The sequence below is a fragment of the Babylonia areolata genome, chromosome 20, assembly GCF_041734735.1.
Source record: "Babylonia areolata isolate BAREFJ2019XMU chromosome 20, ASM4173473v1, whole genome shotgun sequence".
Taxonomy (NCBI): domain Eukaryota; kingdom Metazoa; phylum Mollusca; class Gastropoda; order Neogastropoda; family Buccinidae; genus Babylonia; species Babylonia areolata.
The window spans coordinates 11279927-11289926 of NC_134895.1; the positions used below are offsets into that span (position 1 = coordinate 11279927).

The 10000-nt window shown below is 45.3% G+C and overlaps 1 protein-coding gene across 5 annotated transcripts in view; it reads left to right on the forward strand.

Annotated features, from left to right (window-relative positions):
- LOC143295145 (uncharacterized) overlaps positions 1-10000 on the forward strand; it is an 83728-nt gene that overhangs the window by 27085 nt on the left and 46643 nt on the right. For all 5 annotated transcript variants that reach the window (XM_076606709.1, XM_076606711.1, XM_076606710.1 and 2 more), the window contains exon 5: positions 3399-3477. In XM_076606709.1, coding sequence (XP_076462824.1) covers positions 3399-3477 — 79 coding nt within the window. The remainder of the gene's footprint in view (positions 1-3398; positions 3478-10000) is intronic.

Genomic DNA, 10000 nt, shown 5'->3' on the forward strand with positions numbered 1-10000 from the left:
AGGACATCACCTACTAAGCCCCCTACTAACGACAATAATGGCTTAGTCGCGGAGCCAGACTGAGTGAGCGTCTCTCCCAGAGTGGAGACCGCCACCACGTCCCTCAAACAACAGCCCCCCCATGAATCTGCCGACACTGACGACATTGACAGGACTCACCCCAAGCACGGAAGTGGAGGGGTATCGAAACTGAGGTCACCATGAGAGCAGGGCATGAAAGGCCACAGACTCTGAGACTATTTTGTTTATATTGATGACGATGAAGGAGAAGGAGGATGACGATGACGATGACGATGTTGCTATGGAGGTCCATTTTGGTTTGGGACTACGTGACAAGGCTGTACTCTACGCTTCCTGTCATAATGATATCCCGGCGTTAACCAGGCCCGAGAGATACAGACACTTGCAGTGTTGGTCAGGTAATTAGAGCAACACACCCAAAGACGCATCCTTGAAGTGGATGAAACTCGACTGTGTGGTCCCAGTCTCCCCATTTAAGCCCACAGCACACTCAACTCAGGGTAGGAGCCGGCCACGGGCCGAAAAACCCACCTCCGCTGGGATTCGAACCCGCGTTCTCCCATCAGTCAGTCCGCAACGCTAACCACTTCGCCACGGCGGCTGGTCCTTCCTCCTCCTTCTGTCTTTTCGCGTACCAGCAGTTGGTCACTGCAGGGACAGAGGGAGGAAGTTGAAGCCGTGTTAGGGTAGAGTTCAGTTTAAAGACGATTTGGCCAGCGCCCGTAAGGTCGGTCAACTTGAAATTAGCAAACAATGAGGCACAGGAGATGAAATGATTAACAAATAGTAAAGAGCGGTAACTCTCTCCATTCACAAGGTACACAACTTCAAGTCAGTGCTGCTTACGCTACCGATTCAGCTAGCACACAGGTAAATAAAAGGTACGTTGGAACAAACCCAGACACTTCCTCAAAAAAAAGGAAGCGCCGGGCCTGTCCTTTTACCGATCATTTGACATGTGCACACAGCAGCAAAGACAGAAGAAATGTGCAAACACAAATTAGCAATGTACCTTTTATTTACCTGTGTGCTAGCTGAATCGGTAGCGTAAGCAGCACCGAAGTGAAGTTGTGTACCTTGTGAATGGAGAGAGTTACCACTCTTTACTGTCGGTCAGCTTGTTTTTCAAGGTCTGGGTCTTGGTTTTGGGTTTTGCGAAAGTTTCGTTCTACGAGGGGTTGAGTCTTGGAAGTGAAACTAGTTCTGGATGTACTGTCTATCTATCTATCAATCTATGTAATCTATATTAAGGCCTTAATGATGTATGTATGTATGTATGTACAGAACTATATATATATATATATCTCTCTCTATCTAAATATCAGTGGTGATCTATCTGTCTATCTATGATATTTGAATACATCCAGACTTCACTCCAGAAACGTGTCATGTCCGTGCAGTCTGGCGTCCTGCCAGTCGCTGTCACTGCCGACCACCAACAACCTGCTGTCTCTCTTCTTCGCTCTCGGACACACACATTCACACAGACAGACAGACATTCACACAGACAGACAGACAGACAGACACACACACACACACACACACACACACACACACACACACTCACCACGCGCACACACACACACACAGACACACACAGACAGACAGACACACACATACACAGAGTTACACACACACACACACACCACACAGAGAGACACAGAACAGACACACAGACAGACAGACACACACACACACTGACACACACACAGACACACACACAGAGTTTCACACACACACACACACACGTACGCACACACCACACAGACAGACAGACAGACAGACAGACACACACACACACACACACACACACACACACACACACACACAGTTTGACAAGGGGACGGGCATAGAAGGGGGACAAGGGGAGGTGGAAGACGGGGGATACAGCAGATAACCTGAAAAGATGATTACCTGCCGGGAGAGATAGAATAGTCCCCAAAGATGATTACCTGCCGGGAGAGATAGAATAGTCCCCAAAGATGATTACCTGCCGGGAGAGATAGAATAGCCCCCAAAGATGATTACCTGCCGATTAGCCCATTGATTTTCTCACCTGGGCCGGGGCAACAATCTCCACACACTGTCCCCGTGGCGTGGCCCCAGCCATGCGGGAGGTAAGGTAAATCACACAGGCGAACCCTGCCACTGCCAATCAAACGGGATCATTGAGGGGCACTGTCTGTGTACCATGGATTCTCTGTAGGTTGGTGTGAGTGATAATGGCCATTCCATTGCTCGTGGTCTCTTGTCAGTCTCGGCTTGACAAAAGAATGGCTTTTCGCTCTCCTCATTTTCTGCCTTATCTTTTTGTTTTTGTCAACTGGAAGAGGCGTGGAGGAACTAGATGAGAATCAATAGAATAAAGATATGGAATGGAGGGTTGGCAATGACCTAAAGAAATATGTTACATTTGAGGCGGTTCAAGTGACCCATAGAATTATGTTACATTTGAAGTGGTTAAGTTACCCAAACAAATATATTACATTTGAGGTGGATAATTGACCCAAGGAAAGATATTACATTGGAAGTGATTCAGTGACCCAAACAATTACACCGGGGGAGGGGGGGGGTTAAAAGTGATGCTGACAAATAATTATATTACATGAAATAATATATTACAATAAAAAGCCGTTGACAGCAACCCAAACAAATATAGAACTTTATGAGAGGTTAACAGTAGCCCTTAACAAATATATCGGGAGATTGCTGACAATGACCCAGATGAATAAAATCATTGGAAGGGGTTGACAGCGACCCAAACATATAATCTTTTCCTTTTTTTTTGGGGGGGGGGGGGGGAGGTCACGGGGCGGGGCGGGGCGGGGCGGGGCGGGGCGGGAACGGTGGTGGTGGTGGTGGTGGTGGGGGGGGGTGACGGGGAGGGGGCCCGGGGGCTGGTGGAGGGGGGGGTTAGTAGGTGGTGTCCTAAGTATGTTAACTCGGAACAGGCACTACTACTGATCACCACCGAAGTGACTCAGCAGCGGTGCAGCGTCTCCTCTGGTGTGTGGCCTTCTGGCGACCCAACATTACATTGATGGTTGCCTGTGGACTGCCGGCACTGGGATTGCGACAGACGAACCAGGCTGTGGCTGTGTAGGGGGGACTCGGGATGAGCGGCGTTGGAGTAATGCCTCCGAAACGGTACAGATGATGGGGCAGAAAATAATAATTAAAAAAAATATGTATGATCTTTTTTTTATATACCAGTAGGGGGTGACAGTAACAGTGGCAGTCACTAGTGACCAGTGACAGTGTCACAGAGAGAGAGAGAGAGATGTCAGAGGAACGTGTGTCAGATCCTTCAGATTGTTCTTGTTTGGTGAAGGTTTCATTGTCAGTTCTGTGAGCGTTCCATTCCGACTGTGTTTCAGGGATCATTGATGTTCCGGACAATGTCAAGTGCTGCAAGTATCTCCGCGTTGTGGATGCAAGCGTCAATCCTTTGGGAAAGTGAGTCCGTGTTCATTCTTTCTTTTGTTTGTTCATTGAGTGAGTGAGTGAGTGAGTGAGTGTGTGTTGAGTGGTTCAGCTGCTCGGGTCGTGCTTAGGATTAAAAATGAAAATAAATGGATGGATATTTCAGTTTCAGTTTCAGTAGCTCAAGGAGGCGTCACTGCGTTCGGACAAATCCATATACGCTACACCACATCTGCCAAGCAGATGCCTGACCAGCAGCGTAACCCAACGCGCTTAGTCATGCTCTGAGGGGAAAAAAAAAGAAAAAAAAGAAAAAAGGTGAATAAATAATAGATAAACTTACACAAATAAATAAATAAATAAATAAATAATAACTATAATATAAAAAAAAGAAAAAAAAGATAACAATGATGATAAATAAGCAAATAGATGTAAAACATGAAGACACACATTCACATATACACCCACACATGCATAACAGATATGCACCGAACATGCAGTTTCACAGATATGAAAGCACAGTCAAATACATATAAACGTACATGAGCTCCAACACACACACACACACACACACCACACATTACCCTGCACCTCCTCTACCCCCCTCCTCCACATGGATTGAGCAAATGAATTTCGGTAAAGTACACTTTTGTCTATCTGTCTGTCAGTCGTCTGTAGGTCTGTCTGTATGAGTCTCTCGTCCTTGGGAATGCCTTTGTCTATGTTTGTCTGTCTTTTCGTCAGTCTGTTTCTGTCATCGTCTGCGTGTCTCTCCGGCCTTCATCTTTCCTTCCCCTGCTCGCTTTCTCTCCCCCCCTCTCTCTCTCTCCCTCTCTTTCTCTCTCTCTCTCTCTCTCTCTCTCTCACCTCATCTTAACTCTTGTTGTTGTAGTAGTTGTTGTTGTTGTTGTTGTTGTTACTGTCTACACCGAGTGTCCGTACCGATTGTTTTCCTTTTTCATCTTTTGTGCGTGTGTGTGGGTGTGTGTGTTTGTGTGTGAGGGAGGGCATGGTGTAAAGAAGCTTCCAGCTTATCCAGTTTACCCTCAATAAAACATTTGTTCATTGTTCATGTTCATTCAAACCCTTTTTTCTGTTTCTCCTCCCCCTCCCGTTCTGTTTTAAACTCCTACCCTCCATGCCCTTTCCTTCACCCTTCTTGTCAAAAAAATGGATGGGCGGAAAGAGTAAATGAATGTCGGTACCGTGCGTTTTGCCCTGCTTAGATCACTGCCTGTCGCCTGTCTGCGTGAGACTCTCTTCGTTGGGCCTCTTTGTCTTTGCCTCAGTGTCTGTCTGTCTGCGTGCGTCTGTCTCGGTCTTTGTCTCTGTATTTGTCCTTCCTTCCTTCCTTCCTTGTTCATTCTGCCCGCTCTGTCTCTCCGCTACTAGGCTTTCTTTTCTGGCTCCCCACCCCCCCTCCCCACTATGTCCCTCCACACCATCCCCCCCCCCTCCCTTCCAGCTCTGTCTCTCCACACTATGCTCTCTTTCTGTCTCCTGGTGTGGAGGGACAGAGTGGGAAGAGAGGGGGGTGGGGGTGGGGGGGCTTTCCCCCCTCTCTCCCCGCTCTGTCCCTCCACACCACACTCTCTTTTCTGGCTTCCCCCCCCGCCCTCCCTGCTTTGTCCCCCCTAGCCCCCTCTCTTACCCACCCTGTCGTTTCCTCACATAGTAGTATAGAGAACAGCAGGGACTTGAACAGTTGAAGAATTTATGAATACATGATGAAGAAGTTGATGTTATTCTTCATTATCTTGTTGAGTCTGGTCATCACAGCTGTGGCAGTAGTGGTGAGCCGATAACGGATTTTTGTTTCGCATGTGCCTTACTTTGACAGGGTCGCTCCTAAGTATTTAAAACTGCACACTTCTTCTGGTCGATCACTGTTACACTGGTTCTTACAACAGGTCAGCTGGACAGCTTTTGAAGCTCGTTGTAGCTGCCACCCCCTCCTGCCCCGGCGCCCCCACTGGGTCAGCATCATCTGCAAAACGAGGGTTACAGACAGACCTGCCTCCGGTGCAGAATAAAGTGTGGTTGTCTTGGAGGCTTTCTTGCATTTACCATTATCTTCAGTCAACGTTTGAAGAGTAAAGGCGAAAGTAGTCAGCCCTGTCTGACGCCGACGGTTGTCAGGAACAGCTCTCCCAACTTACTGTTCAAGAGGACTGCGTTGGTGGAGTGTTGCTAGAGGGCCTGGATCACTTGGGCCATCCCTTCTTCGATGTTGAAGCCTCACTGTGTCAGAGGCCTTTTTGAAGTCGATGGAGTTTTGTCGAAATGGTCTTAGAGTTTGCGTTGTGTAAAGTCTGGGTGTTGTCGAGAGCTTGTGTAACTAGGATCGGTGTGTATGATTTCGGAGTTTTGTTGAAGTCTTGGGTAACAACGGTTGACGTGTACGTGTGTTTTCTGGTTCAGTTTTCATAGCTTGTTTTTCAAAATGTTCAAACTCCGGAACTGAAAGTTGTTGCAAAGACTAAGTCAATTCCGAGGGTGCTTCGTTCTAGTGGAGCGCGCTTAAGAGCCACGTGAGTGTAAAAATACCACAGTCAGCGGGCGAATGTTGTTTTTTTCTCTTCTTTCTGTATAACTCAAGGCACCAACTTAGGAAGGTTGTTTCTGTTTTTCTCTTCTTTCCGTATCGCCCAAAGGCAGCAACTTAAGAAACTGCTAGTGTTGTTTGTCCCCTTCTTTCCTTATCGCCCAAGGCACCAGCTTAAGGAGTTGAGTGTTGTTGATCTCTTCAAAGTGACCCCCACCCCCTGTTGTCCACGCATGATGTCGGAAAAGGGTCCTGGGTCTGATCCTCAAGTCACGGGTCTCCGGTTAAGCCGGCAAGAAGTCTTGCGTCATGTCCGGATGAAAAACCGGGACTGGAATTAAATTCTGAAACCCGCTTGGCTGGTAATGTTTGCAAACAGCTTAGTCAGTCTGACCTGCTGGTTTCTCGGCATGCTCAGTGAACCAGTATACTGGCAGTGTTAGGGGAAAGATACGAACTGTTGGTTGTCTGCTGTTGTGAACTGTAGGGATCGCAGGGTGAAACCAACAAACTTCAGTTACCGCACTGAACCCCCCCCCCCCCAAAAAAACCCCCCAAAAACACCCCCCCAAAACGCATCCAGTCTAGAAATAGAATAGAATATGTCTTTATTACCAAGTGTACCGGGGTCAAAAGGAATATTGGGGGGGATTGTACATAACAAGGTACGAACATAAATCGAAAATCATACACAAACACAGATACAGTAGAAATTAGGATACATACAAGTGCATATCAATATAAAAACTTGCGCATACTCACACATGCACGCACTGCACACACACACACACACATGCGCGCGCGCGCACACACACACACACACACACACACACACACACACACACACACACACACACACACACACACACACACACACACACACACACACACACACACACACGTTTGAACAGAAGCCGCATATTACATGTGGATGGGGCTGATGACTAGATCTTCAGGTAGATGGTTGTTGATCGCACAATTCTAGTTATCATACTTGATTTTTTCGAGAGACAGGGCATTGACTGTTTTGGGGAAAAAGCTATTGGCTATGAGCTATTATTCTGAATTAGAGCTGAAATGGGTCCCACACTCGGGGTTAGTTCATGGTTAAAGTTTAGTATTGGACAGGACAACTGTGTATATGTATAAAATGTCAAGGAAATGATTTTTCTTTTTCGTTTACTGCACTGCCCGTCACGCTCGCTGACTTACCGATGACAGCTATGATCTTATGCTACGCCTTGGGTTAATTGCCAATTGTTATTAGTGTTATTATGATGTATCTAAACAAATTACTTTAATAATCTATTCTAATGCGATCAGCACTCATATGCGTATATTACCTTTTTTGTGATGGGAGGGCGGGGGAGGGGGTAGGGAGGTGATGTAAGGGAGGGAGGTTACATGGGGAGTGTGACTTTGTGTGTGTGTGTGTGTGTGTGTGTGTGTGTGTGTGTGTGTGTGTGTGTGTGTGAGCATTGATGCAGAATGAGAGATGACAAGCATTAACAAAATCCAACACACTTTAAGCTGTTGTTTCTTGTCGAAAATGCTGTTAATGTATTTTCCCCCCAAATACTTTTTGTACAGTCCATAGGAATCTGTGCTTTATTAGTTAATTTTCATGGGAATTTATTTTATTTTATTTTATGAGAGGTATGATCATGTTGTCTTTTACAATCGTGAGCAGAAACTATATATATATATATATATATATTGATATGGATTTCATGGTGGAAGTAAAAAAAAAAGAAAGAAAGAAAAGAAAGAAAGAAAAAAAGGGCATACTGGGCGGGCAGAAGCGGATCAGTAAGAAAAGCTTAGGATTAACAAACAGAGAGGTGTCGAACGTTCCTGATTTGGTCACGTTGGTCAGAGCCAAGCTGTGTGAAAGTCTTGCTGTGGGGAGGTGAGGGGCCGTCTGGTCAGTCAATGACCGTCTGGTATTATTGCTCCCAGGGGGGAAGGAGTGAGGGGGAGGGGGGCGTTGACCCGGGATGGATGGGACGTTGGGTCGGTGACTGGGTGGTTGGATGGTTGGTTGTCCAGTTAGTGTACCGGGTGTGTTGGGGTATGAAATCCGCTTTAGGTCCACCCGGTCAAGTTCAGTTTTCAGTTGCCGGGAGGCGTCAAAGCGTGTGGTACTGATCCGAATCAGACCCTATGACTATGGCAGGGCGCTGTGTCGGAATCGCAGTTGAGTACGCGACTCCAAATTATACCTTTCACCATATCTTACGTACTTGCCCATTACGTCCTCTAGTTTGTAGGGCAGCAACAGTTGAGTGCGCGACTCCAAATTGTGCGTTTCAGCGCATCTTACGAACCTACCCATTATGACCTCCGCCATGTTGGGCAGTAACGAAGAACCGCCTCTCTTGTCTCTTTTGGGGCCAGTCTCTGAATGGTACCCCAGGTGTGCTCCAGGGTCTTGATTTCATACTCGACTGTTTTTTGTTGTCGTTTAAACAGTATTTTATTCGGAACATGTCACAATAAAACCCAGTGACAGATAAACACGACAACAAGAAGATCTCAAAGTCCTGTCCCGTCGACTGCTTTCCTCTCTCTCTCTCTCTCTCTCTCTCCGTCTCACTGTCTCTCTCTCTCCGTCTCCCCGTCTCTCTGTGTCTCTGTCTCTGTCTCTCTCCACATCAATTACCTGATGAAGAATCTGAGCAGGGAGCACCGTGAGAAGGTCGTGGCCCATGACTGCGATGTGGACGCGATGCTGCACGTGACACGTGACAGGGTACAGAAGGAAAACAAGCAGTGTGACTGAAGTGTTGAACTGTACACAATATTTCAGCCTAAAGCCAAGACCAACGCACGCACAACATGACAAAGTGTGGACCAAAGAAATCAAGAGAGGCAAGGCCGTCAAGACTCACTTGTGATACACTTAAAAAAAAAAAAAAAAAAAATCCAAGCTTTTTATGTATTGAGTATAATTTCAAAATGTAATGTTTAAGATGAGAAAGACCAGTTTAAAGCATATTAAGTCCTCTAGCATTAATTACAGAGTAATTTCCCTTTTTTACTATCTGCACCAAAACGTTTGCAAAATAAATAAAACTTCCATGCTTAGCAAAAGAAGTTCCTGTTTGAACAAAAAATGATAATAATGACTGCTCTTGTTGTTGGGTCAGAATATCAGATCAAAGTGCCAAGTTTAGAGATACCAAAAAATATCAATATAACAGTAACTGCAGTTTGCAAATAATTAGGCTTCATTTTTTATTTTTTTTGTGCCCATCCCAGAGGTGCAATATTGTTTTAAACAAGATGACTGGAAAGAGCTGAATTTTTCCTATTTTTATGCCTAATTTGGTGTCAACTGACAAAGTATTTGCAGAGAAAATGTCAGTGTTAAAGTTTACCACGGAAACACACACAGACACACACACAGACAACCGAACACCGGGTTAAAACATAGACTCACTTTGTTTACACAAGTGAGTCAAAAAGCAATATATAAAAAGTTAGATATGCACAAGCAAGTAATATAACACAGCGGGTACATTTTTACTCCCCCCCCCCAGCCTCCCCACAATCCACACACACACACACACACACACAAGAAACGAGAATATTTAAACCTTTGACCCCTTTTTGGGCACGAAGGATGTTATGTAACAGCAGTAGTATTTACACCAAAATTAAACATAAACAAATGAAATACCATAAACTATCAGAAACAAAACACAAACTGTATGAAACACGACATAGATAACGATAGTTTTTTTTTCTCTTGTATTAAACCTCAGGATAGATCAGGCTACTTTGCTGATGATATTTGCAAAAATTACTTAAGTTTAACCGAATTATCTTGGCTGCATCAAATAAATCATACAGACAACCTCTTCCAACAAGAATAAGAGAGGCAAGGACTTCAAGACTCACTTATGAAAACACTTTATTCAGTAAAAAAAAAAAAGAAAAAAAAAGAAGAAAAAAAGAAGAAGGTAAAATGTGTTCTTATTTAACAGTATAAAGCTTCGGGAAAAAAAA